The 21354-nt window shown below is 35.8% G+C and overlaps 1 protein-coding gene across 1 annotated transcript in view; it reads left to right on the top strand.

The window, feature by feature from the left end:
• The window catches only part of sno (Protein strawberry notch), a 97712-nt gene extending 84396 nt beyond the window's left edge, over window positions 1-13316 (top strand). Inside the window, exons 23-28 of the mRNA XM_083140255.1 lie at window positions 830-1017; window positions 2332-2454; window positions 3839-3960; window positions 7567-7760; window positions 10742-10862; window positions 12902-13316. Of these exons, the coding sequence (XP_082996381.1) occupies window positions 830-1017; window positions 2332-2454; window positions 3839-3960; window positions 7567-7760; window positions 10742-10827 (713 nt within the window). The 3' untranslated portion in view covers window positions 10828-10862; window positions 12902-13316. The remainder of the gene's footprint in view (window positions 1-829; window positions 1018-2331; window positions 2455-3838; window positions 3961-7566; window positions 7761-10741; window positions 10863-12901) is intronic.
• Window positions 13317-21354: the final 8038 nt, after the last annotated feature.

Genomic DNA, 21354 nt, shown 5'->3' with positions numbered 1-21354 from the left:
TGCATCTCACACCATTCAAAAACATGGAAAATTAACACTACAATGTGTTTTTTCAAATTTCGTTTTTTTGTCAAAAACGAAATATGCATGCCCCTATCTATTACCACCTCTCTCATTCCCATAGTATGAATAGCTTGTAATCTTAAAGCAATGTCCAGTTGATGCCATTGAAGAAGTTTTTTTTCAATGGCATCTTTGAGTTCTGAGGTAGGTGGTGACCATGGTTACCAAAATTAATCTAATAAAATAAACTGTTACGCAAATTTGTAAATACATTTTCATGAAAAATAGTTCGTTATTCATAATTGGGAAAAGAGACGTGGTAGTATATAAATATGGAGAAACTAGTACTCACTTTATCCGCGAAACTCTTTTTCCTTCTTTGTTCTATTAATTTCAGTGGCTACTGTCACCATCCTCGTTGGAACTCTCTGAACAACAGTACAGCTAGTTCCAACAAGGATGGTGGCAGTGGCCACTGAAATTAATAGAACAAAGAAGAAAAATCAGTTTCGCAAATAAAGTGAGTAAAGCAAAATTAGTTGAATAGAATTATTATTGTGTTAGGGTTGGCACGGTTGTGGCAATATATTATTCATTTTTTACAATGTTTATGCATTGTTCTCAGGGCCTGCAGATACTGGCTAGAGATGTGGGGACAAAGCGATAGTGGCTAACCCATGCAAATAATCCAGGTTTTTTTCTAGTTCTGGAAATTTGAGAATTGTGAAATTTACGGATTTAACATTATCCTTAGAATAAATATATTAATTTATACTGAGTGATATACAAGTAAGGTTTGATTTTCAATGATTTTTCTTCTTTGTAGACTTGGGCACCGCAGGAGAAAATGTTCGTCGTGTGAAGTTGTACACATTCCTAAGAAAGCATGCTACAGGAAAGGCAGTGACGGAACTCCACATTGTACATGTCGAGAGAGGGATGAGCTGGCAAGAAGCAAAAGATAAGTCAGAAGAGCTTGTTGGTGATGACGAAGGCTTTTACCTTTCCTATCAGGTATTTCGCATTTAAAGTATTCATGTTTTAAGTTTTTTGGTGATATGAGGAGACGTGATGTTTATCTCTTGGATAATGATGTAGGTTTGTCCCTTTATATGTATTCAAATATCTTGTAACACCACTCATTAGACACTTCGTGTTGCAACAGCACTTTGAGGGCCAAGGTCGGCCATTGGGCGACACATTGTCAGCAGGGTCAAGATACTGCTAGATAAGTGGTTCTCAACCTTTTTTAGTCTGGGACCCACCTTGAAGGATATTACACTTCATGGGACCCATAAGCATGGCAGCATTACTTATAGGGGTGTGCATCCAGTTTATAGTCATATTTGTGCTAACGTTGAGTTCTTTAAGAAGCCCTCTTTTACGCTTATTTAAACAAATTACAGATACTTCATTCTGGAAAAGTAAATATGTAATTTTAAAATACTAATTTATTCGAGTCTGACATCTAACTAAACACATATGCTGAAATTCAAAACATACTTTGTGGGGTTCATTTTGTAATTCAAGCAGTCTCAGTAGCAATGTGAAATAATGACAAACCCCTCGACAAATGCCAAGTGATACCTTAAGTCGGCATGCATGTGACACACAGATAATTGAAAACTTATTGCTGCGACTGAAACGAAAATAACAGATATTATATTCCCTTGAGTTAAACATCAGAGACATGCCGGTATAAGGAATGGTGCAGTGCGAATAAGAAAAATGTGGAGTTCAAATTACGTACAACATGGGATGAATTTAAATTGTTAATACAATATATATCTTAGTAATTTAAATATAATAAGTTTTTAAGACACAGTAAGTACATTTTCGAGCTTTACTTCGCAACCCACCAAATGACACCTTGAAATCCAGCAGTGGGCCGTGCCCCATAGATTGAGAAACGATGTGCTAGATAGAATGTTTTTATCAGTTGCAAAGATCTATAACCATACTAATACATTGTTGCTATTTAGTTGGATATGGTATTTGTACCTTTTATACAGCAGGACCTTTCTTTCCCTATTTAGTCCTTGATAATGCTAACCAATGCAGCGTAAAGCTTCTATGCTCTTCTTTCTAAAAAGTAAATGTCTAAATATTTAGCTTCTTTTGCATTGCAGTCACCTCAAAACATACATTTATTAAGGAGATCAATGAACATTTCAGGTTCTTCAAGGACCATTTCTAATTTTATATCGGATCGGTAGAATATCGGTTATCGGTATCAGTAAATTTTATACCGGTACTTTATCGGTATCGGCCAAAATTTCATATCGGCCCATCCCTAGTTTCTACTAATCCATGTGTCTTTTTCTGCAGGTGAGGAATAACAAGCAGAATGCAATTCTGGCCATATTGGAAAGCAATGCCAAAGGAAAGAAAGGTGACAGCGAAAAGAAGGAGCAGATGTTCACTGTTTATAGGCCAAATACAGGACTTCAAGTAAGTGGAAATCCATTTTTGTGTCACAGAAAAAAAAAAAGCTCAAAATTTTATTCCCGGTGATATATTCTATAAGTACACACGTTACCTGTAGTGCTTAACTGATATAGATGTACCATCATTGGAAAGTTTCAGTTTGAGTTAATCAGAAGTATAGGAATCTGCATATCTTGCAGTAGCTAGAAATGTACAGTTTCCATTAAAATTTTGTTTATCTAAAATTTAACTTGTAGGTTAAAAAAAAGTTCTGTATTAACATAAATATGGAAAAACTTTGCATTGCTACAACATTCAGGTATTGGTCATAGTCCTAGCCCTAATTTGTGGTAAAAAAAGAAAATCAAATTTATACAGATTGAATTTTGGGTTCAAATATCAAGGTGAATGAATTCTTGGATTTGATTTTGGAGAGAAATTAACATTAATAAGAACTTTAATTTTGTTCGTGGCTGAAATTCTTAATTTGCTCAACATTTAGTCATATTTTCAAGAGCCAAGAATACATTAATATGTAATATCTGTAACAGAAGATAATCTCCAACAATATTTTAACAAGACAGTGCCGAGAGGTTGAGAAAATTAAAGAATTTCGCCGATAGAAGGAACAAAAGTTCTTAGTAATATTAATCTTAAGGTGAAAGTGTCTGGCCACTCGGACAATTGCAAAGATTTAAAGTCTGAAATTGATTTGGAAACTTGACACTTCTTACACAAAATAAACATTTTCACCCTTGCAGTGGAATATGATAAGTTTCATTCCTTTTAATTAGGATGTCTCATGACAATTTTAGCTGTAGATACAATCAGGATTCTGAGATGTTGCATATGTCACAGGATAATATAGACTTACGAAAGTTTTGTGTTGACAAATATAATGCAAATGCCATGCTGAAGAGTTTATTGTGCAGATAATTTTGTTTCATTTCATTGCAAAATTTAAGGCAGTGCAGTTCTGAAATGACTGAAAATTAACATTATAGTGCCTATTTTTTCTCAAACATTGAGTAGCTACCCAAAGGTATGCAAAATTTGGAACTGGGTGTGGCAAGAAATATTTATTTTTTCAAATACTATTTTTTTTGGGTTAACTATTCAGAATAAATTTAAATTAAAAAAATATTATGGACTTGGCCTTAATATGAAAAATAATATTTTGCAGAATCCAAATCAGACACAGTGGAGATTGAGATTCAGTGGGAAAATCTTCTACCATTTCTTCCATAGAAAACAATCTCCCATTTCATGCTAAACACTTGAAAAGCAATATTACCTCTTCCTGTATGTTTCTAATTGTGTATTTGGTTTAACTCAGGGTACCTTTTTTTCTTTTCTTATTTGACTTATTTGCATTAGTTTGAAGTGACAATTGATTGTTTGCTTGCAGTTACGGCAGGAGAGTTTTGCAGAGCTGAAGAAAAAGTACAAAAAAGTTAAACTTGAAGAAGCCGAAACCCACTGGACTGAACAGTATCAATCTTCATCTTCCACTTGTTCTCATGCTTACTGGTAAGTTAATTATTTTTTTTCTGTAAATTTTGATCATAACTAGAAATTCAAATAGTTTGTTATGCGAATTTTACATGCTACATGGGTAAAGAGAGGAAAACATTCATAGAATGGTAAGTTTGGGGAAATCATTGTAAGAGGCTTGAAAAATCATTCACAGTTTTAGTGATATATGTTAGTCAAACCCCATTTTTACGTTTTTCAGGGGCGGGAAAACATAAGGGAGGAGTGAAACTCAAGTGTCGGTAAGAAAGGACTACAAAATCGACTTTTTAGGGGTATATTGTGTCAAAAATTATTTAACAACGGGAAATAAGTATGACAATGAATGGCTAAGGACAAAAGCAAGACATGCTGTGAAAGTCAATTACGTATTAACGGGATCCACTTTTGAAGGTAGGAACGGTGGATGACTGCTTCTAACTGCCACCTATTAGGTTCAGTTTATGCATCTGAACCTATGAGATCTCAGTTTACTCTGTAAATTGGAAATTAGTTGCTATTTTTAGCTGGGTAATTGGAAAGGGGGGGGGGGGTGTTCATTTATAGCTGGACGCCAAGCATCTTTATATACTGTAATCAAAGTGTCCTGAAGATGTGCAGAATGGTTCAAATTCCACTTTGAGCTGCATATGTATCCAGTCCCGATCAGCACAACAGAATGAAGTGAACAAAACCAGCTTTGTCACACTTAAGCATTTTTAGACGTCACAATAAATTATCAGTGACACGTGCAGGATTTTCGGAAGGGGGACTGAGGTTATGTATACTTTTTATAATACTCGGCCCTCACTTTGCCATCTTTTCCTGGCTTTGACATTTCTTCTTTTTTTTTTTTTTTTTTTAGAAATACTGACTTATGACCCCCATCACCCCTCTTTGGGCACGCCACTGATTGTTATTTACATCCATGTTAATTGACGATGTATTATTGGATTAGGAAGTCTTGCGGAGGGCAAACACCCCTTCCACTAATAGTGGAAACGTAAATAACACTGTTTTTTTTTTTCCCGGCAACGTTTAATAATGCGTGATTTATTATCAGTACGTGAATGGTTCCAAAGAAAAGCGGCGATTATATTATTCTTAGCATCATGTGCATTTCCTTCCTGCACTGCTCTGTGTGTTCAAGGTGTATATCGGAAGGCAGAACAAAATAAATAAAAATAGCTTTTCTTTTTCTAACTCCTCGCTTTGTGTCATACTCGTGTTTCCTAATCGTCAAAACAAAACAACCTTCAGAGAGGAGATTCAAAACAATGCTGTTTTCTTCCCTTCAGAGTGGATGAGTCATACCTCTGACGAAACATTTGGCGCCAGCTGCCGGTTGTTCGCAGACACCCCTCCCACCAGTTTGTATTGGAAGGGAGGGGAAGGGGGAGACCCGACAAACAGGTGGTGGGTGTGCTTATTCTCGGCCAAGTTGCAGAAAGAAAGGAGGGGAGGGGAGAAGGATCACTGCTTGAAACTCTCCCATGTTGTCATGTCAAAGCTTCGAACATGATATGAGCAAGATTTCTGGTGCGGGGCATTTAAGAATGATAAAGGGGCTGAATCCTTCAATTACTGCATAGCTCTGCACAGTGCCGGAGTAATGAGCTCATGTGGGGGAAGATGGGCATCTTTTATTTTTCACTTGCAGTATGCTATGTTCGTTGAATGCGCGTATTCAGGTTGAAGAGCAACTGCGTAATTTTAGATGCCAGAGGAAAGTCTTTTCGCCTTTATGTTAATTGGTTAAGATGTCTCATGCAAGGGTGCTCACTTCCACATGAGCAAGAAAATCAAGGCAGAAATGCTTGGCAGTTTTCAGTAGTTACAAGGCTAGTGATTTGGGATGGACAATATTGGAAATTTGATATCACGATATATATCGCCAAATATCGTGACGATATATCACCAAATATGATGATATATCGCTGACAAGGTTTAAATCGCCAAACATCATGATGATATATCGCAGACACGATATATATCTCCAAAATATCGTGACAATATATAGTCTAGTTGATATCGCCTGGACGATATTTTTTCAATATCACGATATATCATCTCGACGATATATATTGCCCAACACTACTAGTGGTGCATGAGAAAGCAAACGCCCCCCCCCCTGCAAATGAGAAAAAGGTGAAGATAAAGTTTCCCAAGCACTTTGCACCATGCAAAGTCCCCCGTCTTTTTTACGTTCCCGTCAACTAGGAAGGATTCAGTAAATGTGTGGGCAAAGAAGCGAATGGTGATCGAGTCTCGTCAATTTTCCACTTGCGTTTTAGTGGAGGAGAAGGGCGAACAAAGACACCTCAGTCAAACACATTGTGTCCAAACTTTAGGGAAGGCAGAACTTACAGAGAATCGGTTTGGCAACAGTGCGCTTGTTGTCTGAACCTGCGGCAGAAGGATCAGCACATTTCATCTCCATGGGGAATGCAAAAAAGTGCCATTTTCCCTTCCTGTCCCTCAAGGGAGGTGTGACAAATGCAAGTTGTACCCTGCCTCCCCCCTCCCCCCTCGCTGATGCCTTCCACTGATGATGCCTCTTCGCTCCCTCCTCTCGCACGAAACATCTGGAAGTTCAAGGTTGTGTCGTGAATGAAACAGCTGCAAAAGCAAGAAATAGGAGGGAGAAGTCGCGCAGTCAACAGAACAGTTTTCTGCCAAATTTTAAGACATCGCCGCGGCTCGGAAAACGTATAAAGCTGGAAACGGGAGTTACAGCAAACATAAAATCGAAGTGAACGTCCTATTATTTAACATGGCCTTTTGCCGGGGCCTGACTGGATGAACGTATTAAGCAGGAAAACATATAATGCGGGAACGTAATATCGGGGTTTCACTGCATATGAATTACCAAATCTGATATCTGGATATTTGATGCTTATCTTGATTTTAGATCTTAAGTATTGATTACAGTAGAACCTCAATTTTGTTTTTCGGGGAACGAAGTGATATTTCATTGTAAATTTAAAATACAGACCCTGTGTCCAAAATAGTAAAGTAATTTTCAACTCAAAGCTGGGAGTTGACGTCAAAAGTGTTCCAAATGCAACAGATCCCGTTGCATTTGCACTGACAGAGACAATTCCATGCAGGTAAAACAGCAAGAGCAAAAAACCAGACGAAACCAGCGCCGCCTCGGTAGCTCATTTGGTAGAGCAATGGCCCAGTATGCCAAAGATCCAGGTTCAAGTTCCGGTTGAGCCTGCATTTTTCACTCCAATTTCTACATGCAAATGTTTCATATTTATTTGTTACATACATACATGGCGAAACTAATTTTATTTACCAAAATTGTTCTTTTTACATCCTCCTTGCTTCAAATACTTCATGGACCTTCAGGAATCCCTTATAAGTGTAGTGAATCATTATTTAGTCTTGTAATCAAAGGGTTGCATTTCTGGTTTAGGTATCTGTGCAGTGGGTCAGTTTGCACTTTAAACTGTTGTTCCATGCCCGATTAACATATCTTAGCATAAAATAGACTTATAATAAGTTTTAGACTGGAATAATCATAATAAGTTATTACACATTATGGTTTGTGGTCCAATTTCATGTTTGTCCTGCTGTCAATAATGATAATTGAAAATTTAAATCTCTACATTTCAGGCGTGGAAACTGCAAAAACGTTTCAGCAGGCTTAGACTGTGAAGTTGGGCTGCGCCGTAGGACTTACAACGTGCTTTCTGGATCTGTTCTGAGTGTGTGGACACGTGTGGAGGGAGTGCTGGCTCAAACAACAGGGCAGAATTCCAAAATGCAGGTGGTGAGACTAAAAACCGAGGATGCAACCAAGATTGTAGGTAAGTGAAATTGACATCTTTTGCATGACTTGATATGAAACCCAGAAGTTGGGAAATTAGCTGTTGGCCAGATATATAATAATAATAATAATAATAATAATAATAATAAAGATTCTGTATCACACCATGTGTCATCACCAGGGAACGTATTTATGTGTAAATACATATTTATGTATGAAGCTGAAATCAGTTATATTTTGTATTATATTTGCGCATTATGGCACGTAGACTCGAAAAAAATCAGCTTTTATTTTCCATATTTGTACATATTCTAGGTCTTGGCTCATATTTTAAGTTATTTTTACATATTGTTTCGATATTTCAGAACATTTATCAACATATGTATATTCCATATTCGTGCAATAATTGGGAGAATTTCTTGGAAATAATGACAAATTTGAAATACACTCCCATTACTTCTTGCGATATTGAATGCAGTTTTAGTCAATATAAATCCATCTTAAGAAACAACAGAAGGAAATTCACGTTCGAACACTTACAACAAAATTTATTCATGATTGGGAAAAGAGAGACGCGGTAGTATATAAATACGGAGAAACTAGTACTCACTTTTATCCGCGAAGCTGTTTTTTCTTCTTTTTCGATTAATTTCAGTGGCCACTGCCACCATCCTCGTTGGAACTTGCTGCGCTGTTACTTGGCTGTTGCTTGCTTGCAGCAACAGCGCAGCAAGTTCCAACGAGGATGGTGGCAGTGGCCACTGAAATTAATCGAAAAAGAAGAAAAAACAGCTTGGCTGTTGCTTGCTTGCAGCAACAGCGCAGCAAGTTCCAACGAGGATGGTGGCAGTGGCCACTGAAATTAATCGAAAAAGAAGAAAAAACAGCTTCGCGGATAAAAGTGAGTACTAGTTTCTCCGTATTTAACAAAATTTAGTTATTCATTGTTTTGGAAACAGAAAATGTAAACACATTTTGTGTTTTACAATTAATTTCAATGTAAGTTTATTGTATTTTATGTAACTCGTGTAGTGTCTTGTATTACTAAGAAGGTAATTTTTTTCCAATTTTAAGTCCATACTTAACTCCATATTTTGGGGAAAATAACTAAATATGTATTTACATATATAGCACATTTTTACTACATATAAATCCGTTCCCTGGGCATCACCATCATAACATTGACTGTGACCAATGTCCCAATACATACTTTGGATACATAAAGAAGATGTATTTTCAAGTTAAAACATGTTTTAACTATGGCTTAGCCGATATAGATACCAATGCGATGCTTAAACATTCTAACAAATAAAACTTGCATTCTAAATTTACATTTCAGTGCAACAGAGTTTACCTTTAAAATGTTCGCTACATTACATAACAGATAATTGAAATACACAAACAGCTATCATTTGGTTATGAAATTCACTTTTGCCACCCTACATTGGTGCAGAATTAATAACTTTTTGTATAATTTATGTAATTAGATTTGGCAAAAGTGTCACCTGGCAGTGTTGCAAATCCTTCACACAAGATGAAACTGAAAACACCAATAGGTAGAGGCACATATTTCTGGTAAATAAAAAAGCAAAATTTCGGTACAAAAACTTCCAATTTCAGGTTCAAAAGCTGTAAATAAATTAAAATTTTGCTGTTATAGCAGTGAAAAAGCTGTATATAAAATGACATTTTGGTTTTAAAAATGTGAATGTAATCCCAAATTTGATTTAAAAACTGCACTTACTACTCAAAATAAACATATCCCTTCTAATAATAGCACATTTATATCGTTACCAGAATATTGCTTCTCAAATATTTACAGCAGAATTAATCAATTTTCCATGAATTGCATAACTCGCAGGATAATTCTGACTTCAGAAAGTGTCATGTCGGTAAATAAACTCTAAATTTCATGTTTAAGAGTCTATTTCGCAATTTGCAGTTCATTTCGCATTATTATGTGACAAAATGGTACAAAAATGCACCTCACACCTTTCAGAAACCTGAAATATTAACATTACAATGTGTTATTTCAAATTTTGTGTTTTTGTCAAAAACGAAATATACGTGCCTCTACCAATAGGCTGCTGCAATTTCATTAATACGGAACCTTGCATAAAGTGGATGTAAACTCGAAGATTCTCAATGTCAATAAACTACATACAGATTATTGTATTCAGGTATTTCAGATGTGTTTTTTAAGAATTTTTGTTAAACTGGTTACAGCTGCATTTTACTGAATTTTAAAGAACACATCACAGCTTCAACTAAAATTGCAATGCGCCTCTTAGGCCTCCTCTACAGATTCACTGAAATTGATACTCCAACTTCTCTTAGCCTATTTTTCAAGTAATTCATTTCTCCGATTCTTGAATACTGCTCTCCAGTCTGGACCATGGCTTCCAATACTAATCTTTCCAGCATGGATTCCATCCTCAGCTTCTTTACCGCCATTGTTCGTTATAGAATTCCTTCTCTGCTGCATCTTCAGAAACCTGACATCCTGACTACTTTGAACATTCAGTTCCTGAAGACTCGACGCGATATGGCCGATATGAAATTCTTCTATAAAATCATCAATGGAAAACTAAGATCAGAATTTCTACTTACAGAATTCAATTTCAAAGTTCCCTCTCGATCGACCCGAATTGTTCCACAACTCTACCACTAGGCTTTCCCTTATACAGCGCTCTCTGTTTCACAGGCTGCCCCAGTTCTATAACAAACTACCCACAAACATCAACATTTTTGCCCCTGAAAGTATTTTCCGATCTTCTCTAAGAATGAATATGTAAATATTTAGTTTGTTTCCTGTTTGTCTTATCATATACTTTTTTTTTTTGTTTTTACCTAAAACCATCTTGACTTGTTCTTGTTGATTTATTAGTTTTCAGTGTAAAATGGCCTTTCAAGTGCTGTATCTGAAACTTGGGATAAATAAATAAATATTTGTTGGAAGTCATTGTAAGCTTTTTATGTGTGTTTTAGATAGTTGTGTTAAACTAGTACTATTCTTTCCAGGTACACTAATACCAAATAGCTGTGTGCGGCCTATTGTTGACGCATTGTCGACAGATTCAGAGAAAACAGATGAAGAAACATTCTGAGACATCTATTTGGACCAATCAGAATTAAGATTGAGGTTGGTACATCTGAAATATTACAACAGGGTGTCCCCAACGTGAAAAGTCTGGGAAATGAATATTGGTTAGGAAAAAGACTAAATTCAGGGAAATTTAAATCAATTAGCAAAAATGCAGTCAGTTTTAACCTGCCACCTGGGAGTGTTATCTTCATCATTCAGCACACTTGCACTTGATATTGGAGACAGCCAATAACCTCCCCCCTTTCTACTAATGAAACCACTTATTTTCTACCAGTTGATTTAAGTTAGGTTACAAGAATTAGAACAAAAACGGTAGAAAAGTAAGGAGGAACTTGAGTTGCATGAGGCAACATTGCTGGTGAAGATATCACATTTGAAGAGCAAATGTGTGTGTAAATTTTATGATAGTGTTCTTTAACAGTATATGCCATGAAGTATTTTGGACTGAGTAATCTTGGCTGTCTAATCTTGCTACTATGACTGTGGAATAATTTGTGCTGAAGTGAAAGCAGTATTGTATATTATTCCTACTCTAAACTTATTTATAGAAAAGTCAAACAATATTACTATAAATATAGTACATCAGTCCAATAGTCAGTGTGTACTATTCTAGAAACTATTTGTTGGTTTGAGTATAACATGAAAAAGGTGTGAGATGGTGGGTTAAAAATAATGATAAATTTAATCATCTGCTTGATCACTCCATCAATAAAAACCCTATTGACTTAGAGAGTTTTCTTTTTTAAATAAATAAAAAAAAATCACAATTATATATGGTGGCACATTTGTTGAAAAACTCAAAGGTATTTGTGTGAGGTTAGGGATTGATTTTTGATGCACTTGGTCAGGGAAATAGATTTTTATATTTCTGAGGATGCACTGTACAATATTGAATTGTGATTTTCCACTTAGTCTTTTTATGCCAAGGGTTGCATAAAACATTCTCTTACTTGTTGTATGTTATTGTATATAGACAGATATAGATGACCATCTTGTTGTTGACTAGATTTTTTTCCCTCATAAGTAACTAAATCCATGATTCGTATTTGGGAAATTCGATCCATGATTTGCAGGAATATTTTCACTAATTAATGAAATATTCCTTGTTAGTGACAGAGGTCATAAAATACTAGAACTGTATGTAAACCATAATTGTGAAAATAGGCTGATACTTCTTAGGAAAATAATATCTGTGTATAAGAGTGGCAGTGTTTCCAGCTTACAGAAAAAATCTGGAATTTCGCTTCTAGCATGCTATGAATGCTGGATGGACCAAATTTGGAGGGAAGCACGTCAGAGGACCACTCTGAGGATATGTAATGCAATGCCCATCCCCCAATAATAAAAAAAAGGACCCATAATTGTCGTACATTGTTAAAATGTTATTTTGTTTTCATTATTTCATGTAAAAGTGATATATGAGCAGAAAGCATTGGTTGGGGGAGTTACAGCCTATTTTATAAGATCTATCCCATGATACTCGGAGGGAGACAAAAAGAACTTCTTTTGAATTTGAATAATTCAAATTACTCTGTAATTCAAACAGAATTTTGTTCCCCTTTAAGTCATCTTTAATGTTACATTTTTTTTTGTTTAATTTGAATTTTTTCATGTGTCCTTGGAGTTGAATTAAAATTAGTTCAGTGTAGTGCAATTACAAAGCAATTCAAGTATCATATCTTCATATGTATACAAATCAACAATAATGTGGTGAGGGAAACAAGGCATTTTTTTCAAACTCCTCTTGTTAATGATGCTAACAATAGATATATTGTTTTGTAATTTGAGTGTGCCATACCTTCATATGTGTACAAATGAAGAAAATAGGCAAAACTGAAATATCATGTATGGTTTTGAAAAAAATGACATTCATTGCTGACGTGTGGTGCTGGAAGACAGTTAATGCAATCTTCCCGAGAGGGGTTACACCTGGCAATTAGACCTATTCCCTTCCATCTGCGCAACGTTAAATATATAATTAAGTAAACCACAACAAAGAAATGCCCAATCCTAACCTAAAGAGGTAGAATCATGACTTGAAATAAGAAAATTAAAAAAGTAAACTTTTGTTACAGGTTGCATGGACCAAGTGTGAAGTGCAGGAAGGAGATAACTAAATTCATTGTGAGAGGAAGTAGTTGAAGCCTTCTTATATCATCAAGTTTTGTGAACTTAGTGGTGATGAAAGTACTGTGTTAGTGCGAGGGAAGAGCTGAATTCAATCCACAGTGAACACTTATAAGTGTATACGAATTGGATTGTCATGACCAGGCAGAGCCAAAGTGTTAAATCAGAAGCAGTATTGGGATTCATGTGTATTTTATGTAGTGTTATTTGCTCGTGTGGCAACAAAAAGGCGTTAAAAAAATTAATAAAAATGGACTTCAAACTTTCCAGTCATCATGGTGCTGTATGTGAACAATGTGGAAAAAAATGTGTAACATAAGCTGTACTGGATTTTCTTTTTTTTTACATACATATACATACGCATGTTTAGTGTTTGATTCGATTTGTTTTCGTTGCAGGATTAACATTATCATATTTGTTTTACATAATTATGAGGACCATCTTCAAATCAGGCTTGTGTTTTATTTTGCTGGGAGTAATAAAATGGTAGTAGAATGGGAGAAAAACTGCGCAAGAAGTAGCAGAATAGCAATCATACTTAATCAGCATATTACATAGGTAGTATGCAAGTTGTTTTTGCATATTGAACATGTAAACTGAGGAGCATTCTTGACAGACTTACCCTGTAGTAATTTTTGTAGGTAGTGTTTCACAACGTTCATTTGTTTTTTCCTTCCCTTGCACAAAATCATGTAGGATTTTATGTAAGTGTCTCCTGTATTTAGATGTTAATATCTAAATTTGGCAGGCATTACATTGTTTTAACTTGGCATTGATGCAAAGGAAGAAAGATTATTAATTTGTGGTATATTGTAACTATAATAGTTAATATTCAGTGTTCCAAGTACAAGAATGGTAACGAAAAGCATTTTTTTTTTTAGCATGAATCACAAGTATTTGATGTAAACAATTTGCTTTCATACCAGGTGTGAACAGAGTACAAGTTAAACTACAATAAGTGTTAAAAGGGGAAAACCTTGCATTTCAAGCATAATTTTTTCAGTATTTCAAGCAGTTAGTATATACTGTAGTGATTGGTGAAGGCTAGTGAAGTGAGATTGCTGTTGTCTGGTTTTTCTTTATCACCTTGCATTTCAAAATATGTTTTTTTTAGATTTGAAAAGAACTGGTAAGAAGTGTTTCTCCCTCCTTTTTTCATTGTGGACTTTGACAGAGGGTGTATCCAGTGCAGATAACTTATTTGGACATGTTATTTCTTTTGTAGGGTTTCGTTGTAATTTTTTTTAAAAGATTTTTGTAAAAAAACAAAACGAGGAGAGCATTTACCCATTGTCAGTGTGAATGTCCTGTGAGCCCCATTTTCAGATCACTGAAAAAAAAAATATTTTCAACTTTTAACAAAAAGAATTGTCAATTCATTACAGCACTGAAAATGCACACATTTGTGAAAACACTTTTCTTTTCCAGGCTAGATCCTTTTACATAGATATATATATTATATATATACACACACAAATACACACACATGTACAGTCTGATTCCAGTTTTGTGTTATTTATAATATAAAAGTGCTGTCCAAAGAAACTGTTTATTTCATTTCGTGTTTATAAAATAACAATAATTCCAAGTGTTTTCATTTATGTATAGTAGTCATAGTATACTTGAGGTTCTGAATTTACAACTGTATAAATATCTCCCTCCTCCCTCTGAACCATACTTTTTGTACTATTTTCAAGGTAGCTACTTTACTGGGTAAAGTTTGCTACTGTCCTCGTAGCGCTGCACTAGTCACCAACGACATGGGGACACTGGTGCAGCTTACCTTGCTAGCTCAGCAGAAGATGATGGTAATATCCCAAGGTTCGGGCAGAGATACGTGGTTCCTTCCCCTTTTGTCCATCTGTGAAGTCCGTTGAGGTGCACGTGTTTGTTCACATGCGATTCTGGTATTTTAACTCGTATTTCAGTTTAAATGAAAAACTGGGATATGTTCTAATTATAATTTATTAGACTAACGCACGTGTGTATATAACTTAAGACAAAGTAAAAATTAAACAGTTTAGACCGTTTACACCGAGAGATGCATAAGCCTAATTTTCTGCTACGCGAAGTACAACTTTCTCCCGAGCGTCTTACCGAAAGATTTACCAACGGCTCTCAGGAAGAAAAAAAAACGTTACTTCTCTCCACTGACTCAGTGGTACCAGCTACTATAATATTTCAATACCAGAAAGTGGATAAATATAATGTATATGTTTGAAAAGTACATTCATCTGCCACAGTGAATTTTCATAAGTGATGGCAACAATGCAAACTGCAATGCGTAATCTTCTACTCCACAAAAATTTAAACAAATAAACAATGGCTTTCGAAATAACGACAGGAAAGAAAGGCATCTGCCTGAAAACATGAAACTACGAATAAATATAAGAAATTTAACTCAAAAATTAATAACTTTGGCTTCACTAAACTGATTGAAATGAAACTAGTAGTGGTATTGACTGTATTACCAGGACGAGAAAGTATGAACTCTCATCAAGCAGATTTGGCTACACTTAAAACTAGCTCAACATGCCCATATGAGCTTTTTGCTCAAGTGTGGAACCCTGCCTAATCCAAGATTTTTGTAAAAATGCCCTCTAATATTTCCTGAGAAAGTATGAACTCTCCTCAAGCAGATTTGCCCATACTTAAAACTTGTTCAACATGGCCATATGAGTTTTTTGCTCAAGTGTGGAACCCTATCTAATCCAAGATTTTTGTAAAAATGCTCTTCGGAAAGTATGAACCCCCCTCAAGCAGATTTGGCCATACTTAAAACAATGCCAAGTTCCCATATGATTTTATTGTTTATAGTGTGTTTTTCTGTCAAAATCCCAGGAATCTTGAATTGATATAAAGCTCATATCTACTGGGTTCAGAGACCCAGTAGAGTGTGGTGCATGGTTTTTATTGCCTTGTAATAAAGGCTCGGGTTTGAATCCTGGTAAAAATGTAAAGCCTCCCCTGATGGCAAAATGTTAATATTGTTGCTTTGTAAACAAGAGGCTCGGGTTTGAGTCCTGATAAAATTTATAAGATTGAAATACATGTTGCAAAATAATATCTCCATACGTGAGATTTTGAGAATAATTATTCCTAGTTGATATACAACTCCCAGATCTGAAACCTGGTAAAAAGTGTTGTTCAACAGAGCAAAATTATTCTCTATTGGGAACCACCCGCTCAGCCATACAATAGGGGAAAAGCGGGCAAACATAATTAATTGTTTGCATGTTTTGCCGGCACGCAAGAGATAATCTATACAGCTAGAAGGGAGCATTAATGATTTTTCTGTGCGATTCACTGAAGAGGTCATTAATCTTTCTGTGCGACATGTAAAAGTGTAACAAAGATTATTGAGATAAAAATACATATCTTCTGGCATAGTGGCAATGAACTGTTTTTCATGCTGAAAGCAATTCTATTCTGATAATATGAGCCTAGGCAAAGACTTAGAAAATATTATGGCAGTTCAAAATCCAATTTTGTCTGTATTAAGGTCTCAGAACCCAGTAAAATGTGGGCATATTCCATATTGAGAAGTGTTAATATTGTTGCATTGTAATCAGGGGCTTTGGGTTCGAGTCCTGATATAAGATTGAAATATATACAACTGCCCACACATAAGATATTTACTGCTAGCTGATAATACAGTTGAGGTTTGTGTGTTGTATAACAGCATAATAGAAGCAAATATCTTCTAGAATTGTTCTGTGACACTCTCATTTCTTACATCATAAACATATGATTTTTCACCTATGAGAATAACACTACATATGGTGTCATCAGGTAATGCCTCGTGGAATTCACAGATAATTTTAATGTTTGTCCTGTCATTCACCACAACTTGTTTCCTTTTTGAAGTGTTGATTACAAACATGGGTCTCTGTGCTTTGAATTCATCTGGTGTGTAATACATGTCAGTATTGCCAGTAGTGACCCTTTTGAATGCCGTAAATGCCTCATATAATTTGAGGAAATCATTCTTGGACATGTCTAAATTGTAATTTTCTCTAGGGAATACCTCATTTCTGCCATTTTTAAGATATATGTTCTTGATGTTGCAATTATCAAATCTACTTGAATTTTTTTCCTGATTATTGTGTCTCCCAGTCTGAAACAGTACCACCACAAAATCAGGCATGTCATATTGAATACTGGAGAATGAATTTGTAGCATCAAACTCATAATAAGAACCAGATGCGGGCTTCTGTACACATTGATATGTATAAAATTGCAGAGGAATCTGTGGATTTTTTATTATATCAGCTTTGTATTTAAGAGCATAACTGGCCTCATATTCAACAACAGGGATTCTTAGCTCCATAGTCTGAATAATGCATTTGCCTGCATCAGGTAGGGTATTAGGCAGAGCTTCTCCTGTAGGGTTTAATGTGCTGTACCTCATCAAAGCATTATTATCATTGGCAGCTCTTCTAAATGTAATTCTTAAACCACCCTTCCACATAATATCTTTGTAATCTGAGAAGAATCCTGGCAACAGGCGCATGGGGAACAGCACTGTGTGGCTTTTGGATAATATTTTATCACCAGCCTCAAATCCACCTATTTTGTAGTAAGAAGCCTCGGTTTTGGATAATTTTAATGTGGCCAAAGCTGTGGAGGTAATGCCGGGATAATCCACTCTGTTTATAACAACACCATGTTTTCTGATCTCGATTTCAGAGAACAGATGCGGCACAAAATTATCTACTAATCTTATATTTGAATTTGCCGGATAATCTGTTCCATCGAGCTTTACAACATCAAATTTGATGTATAGATCTGCTCTGTGGGGGTGTATAAATCCATCCCCTACATCAAGATCAACTTCAATTTCTGTGTTGGGTTGATTTAAATTTGCAAATGTCCTCCTGTTTGGGGAGAATGATTGTAGCTCATAACTCTCAATATTTTCCATTTTCTTCTTGTATGTATTTTTATTTAAATATTAATCTCTATGATAGCAGTTGTTGTGGCTCCAGCAAAATCAACTAATTCTTCTTTTTCATTAGTGACCATCAACTCAATGTAATCCATTCTATTATGGCACACAGGAAAATATAATGTTGGGGATGGATTGTAGATGATTGGCTCCATGAATTCGGAATTAGGTTTGAATGTTGCAATGATGCCAGTTTGTTGGTGAGTGCCTATACCATTTGATTTGGTGATCATACCCTCAGCCACATTACAGTGAATATTGGTGAGTGCCTATACCATTTGATTTGGTGATCATACCCTCAGCCACATTACAGTGAATATTCAGAGTCTCTATGGCTAAGAATTTAGGTATATTCATAGTAGTGTGTTTGATGCCTGCTTCAAGTTTTGTGTTGTTCTCAAAGCCTAACAGCTCTCCTATAGTACCCAGATCCACTGTCTCTGTAGCAGATACAATCTCTACTCTGTGAGTGACAGAATTTTGACTTAACACTACACCTCTGGGTAATTGAGCATTTAGAGTGGATAGATTATACTGCCCTGGAGTGATGACAATTTTTTGATCCCCAACTGCAATTTTGTTGTTGTGGTGTGTAATATTAGGGATCAAGTACATGCCGTAAAATGCTCTGAGAGCTATTGTTTTGGGATATACTATATCATCATGTAATTTGAGTTTCAATATTGAATTTTGGCTGGTGAGATGGAATACCCCCATGATGTTTCAGATACCACAAGGCTTTTTGAAAATCTTCAATTGATGGTTTATTTATTTGAGACATATATCTGAGAACAGATAAACACAAATGTCCGCAATTAACATCTTTGAAGTTTTGAACACGGGCATTATTGTGATAAAGATTAGCTGATTTTAGATATTTTATTAAATTTTCAGGTGGAACACCTCCAAATGAATCAAACACAAATGCCTCATTTTTTAAATATTTAAGATAACAAATCCAGTGAGTGCCCTGATTTTTGTACTTATCCAAATTAACAATGCCACACTCTTTGTTGAGTGGTTGTTCTGGCAAAGAATCAGACATGTACACACCTCTAAAATTTTTGATGCCCAGTGCCTTGATTAAAGCTTCAATATCTTGGTTTGTAAGCGGCTCTTGTTTTTTTAAAACTTATTCATGGCTCTCTTAACACCTTTCCCTTGTTTCTCAATGGCCAGGTTATGGCGCTTCAATTCATCTAATTCTGCCCTATTTTTCTTGGCATCTATTACTGTTTTTGCTATGGCAGCTGATCCCCCAGCCAAGCTCCCAACAGCCCCGAGAGCAGCTAAGATGGCAGGAATGGTAAATATGAATCCCCCTACATGTGATTTTTTTCTTGATTGCTGTAATTTTTTTAATTGGGGGGTACTAAGCAACAATTTCATACCATGGCCCTTTGCAAGACAAGAGCTTTTTTTCTTGCGCTGCTTTTTGGTTAAAAGACTATCAATAGTTTTAAGAGATTTAAGACCTGCATAAGGTATTTGATACATAACACCCTTGGCCTTCATTGTAGGTTTATTATATACATATTCACAACCCCCACCCCAGTTTTTGTTTGGTGCTCATAGCTATGGTGGTTCCCAATGCTGCTATTCTTTCACTCAAAGAAGCATCTTTGCTTACAAATCTACCAAATGCAGCCTCTTCTAATTTCTTGTCTGCAACATGTCTCTTGTCAAGATCAGAATGTGTGTTGTATGCTATGTCATGGTCTCTACAAGCAGCATCTAGAGGATTAACACCAGGGTCACCTCTGTTTAATCTATGATCTAGTTTTGTGCCTGGACCACAATACTGATAGCCTGGAATATGTAGTTCAAATGGCAGCTTGTTTATAATGTCATTAACCAGGCCCCGACCCTCAGAAATATTCCAAAATTTAGGTGGTAGAGTATTAATAATTTTTATAAGATATCCAATCCCCTTAGTGTCATTCACTATAAAATTAGACAATTTAGTGCTTATCATGTCCATAATTCCAACTTTTTCATTGTAAAAATTGTGGTTGCCAGCATTTTCCTCCCCAGCTATCACCAATAACCTATCTACAAGTTTCCTGACATCATCAACCCACACAAATTCTTTAGGCAGGGTGTTGTATTGTTTGATTCCACTGCCAGTCTTGATCTGTGACCATATGGGCTTGATTAAATTATTGTATTTTGCCCCACTGCTAGACTTGACTCTTTTTTGTGTGGGATCATTGTTCTGGTATAGAGCATCTGATTTTATTAATATTTCTTTGTAATAATCATAATCTTGATCTGTATAGCTGCCAGGCCTCTTCCTAGTCATCAGTTCCCACAATCCAGGTGTTCCGGGGTACTTAACAAAAGCACCTTTTTCTCCGAGACGAGATTCTGAATAAACAATTATATCATCTCCCATAAATGTTACTCTGAAATTGCCAATTCTATGTATGATACTGCCATCAAGCTCTGTGTCAGCATATAAGCCAAACACCTCATCTTTGTTGTCTTTAGGTGTGGTTAAATATTTTTGAGCAAGAAGACCCAATTCAATAGGATCCTGAGTAGCTTCAATTCTTCTAGGAGCAATAGGACTAGGTGTATGAATACTGGAAAGTGGGGTGATTGGATAATCTAATATGTTCCTTGCAGCTACAGGTACAAGCTCTGTGATCAAATTTTGATTTTGCTCTGTAACAGTTTTGATATTCTTACCTAATTCACTAATAGCATCAATGATAGGCTGTTCTGTTTGTTTGTGTTGTTCATAAATTCCTCGGTTCTCTGATTTCCATCCCTTAAATCTTTTTACAAGATAATCTCTTAATTTAAGATCATCAATGATTGGCCTTTTCATGTTTATTTATTTATATTTCAATGTCTAGAAAATTGTTGATTTTATTTCTGTATTTGCCGCTATTGGGTTTTCTTGTCATATCAATTGTGACAAACCCATAACAGTCCTGGTTCCAGCACCTGCTGCAAAACTTGGAAAAATCATTGTAGCTCAAGTCCCCACCTACATATTCATCATGTATGTGTTTGAGGTTGGTATGGTCTTGATGAAACACACATATAAAATTGCTGTTGTCTCGGATCAGCTGCTTCGGTATTTTTGAAAAAGTCTGTGCCAGGTAGAAGCAATCAATGTTTTTGTGCCGGCCCTGTGTAAAGAAATTTCTAACCTTGTTTTGATTATCCAGTATAATGTCATCAAACACAACAACAGAATTATCGAGACATTCATGAAGTGGCTTAACATCTGGTTCAAAAGTGGCTATATCCAATCCATCATATAGCTTCATCAGCTGCTGATATTTTAATTGTTCCAAGCTCTTAGAGAAGATATACAAGTGCCTGTTTTTCCAGTCTAACCAGTTGGGTGCCAATAAAAAATTATCAACCATTAGTGTAGTTTTACCACAAGCAGATGGCCCAACAATAAGACACCTAATATTTTCAGGCAGCAACTTGCCA

This window comes from Lepisma saccharinum, chromosome 18, assembly GCF_977018435.1.
Source record: "Lepisma saccharinum chromosome 18, izLepSacc3.1, whole genome shotgun sequence".
Lineage (NCBI taxonomy): Eukaryota > Metazoa > Arthropoda > Insecta > Zygentoma > Lepismatidae > Lepisma > Lepisma saccharinum.
The sequence above is the reverse complement of the archived record's forward strand: the minus strand, read 5'-3'. Positions and strand labels throughout refer to the sequence as shown.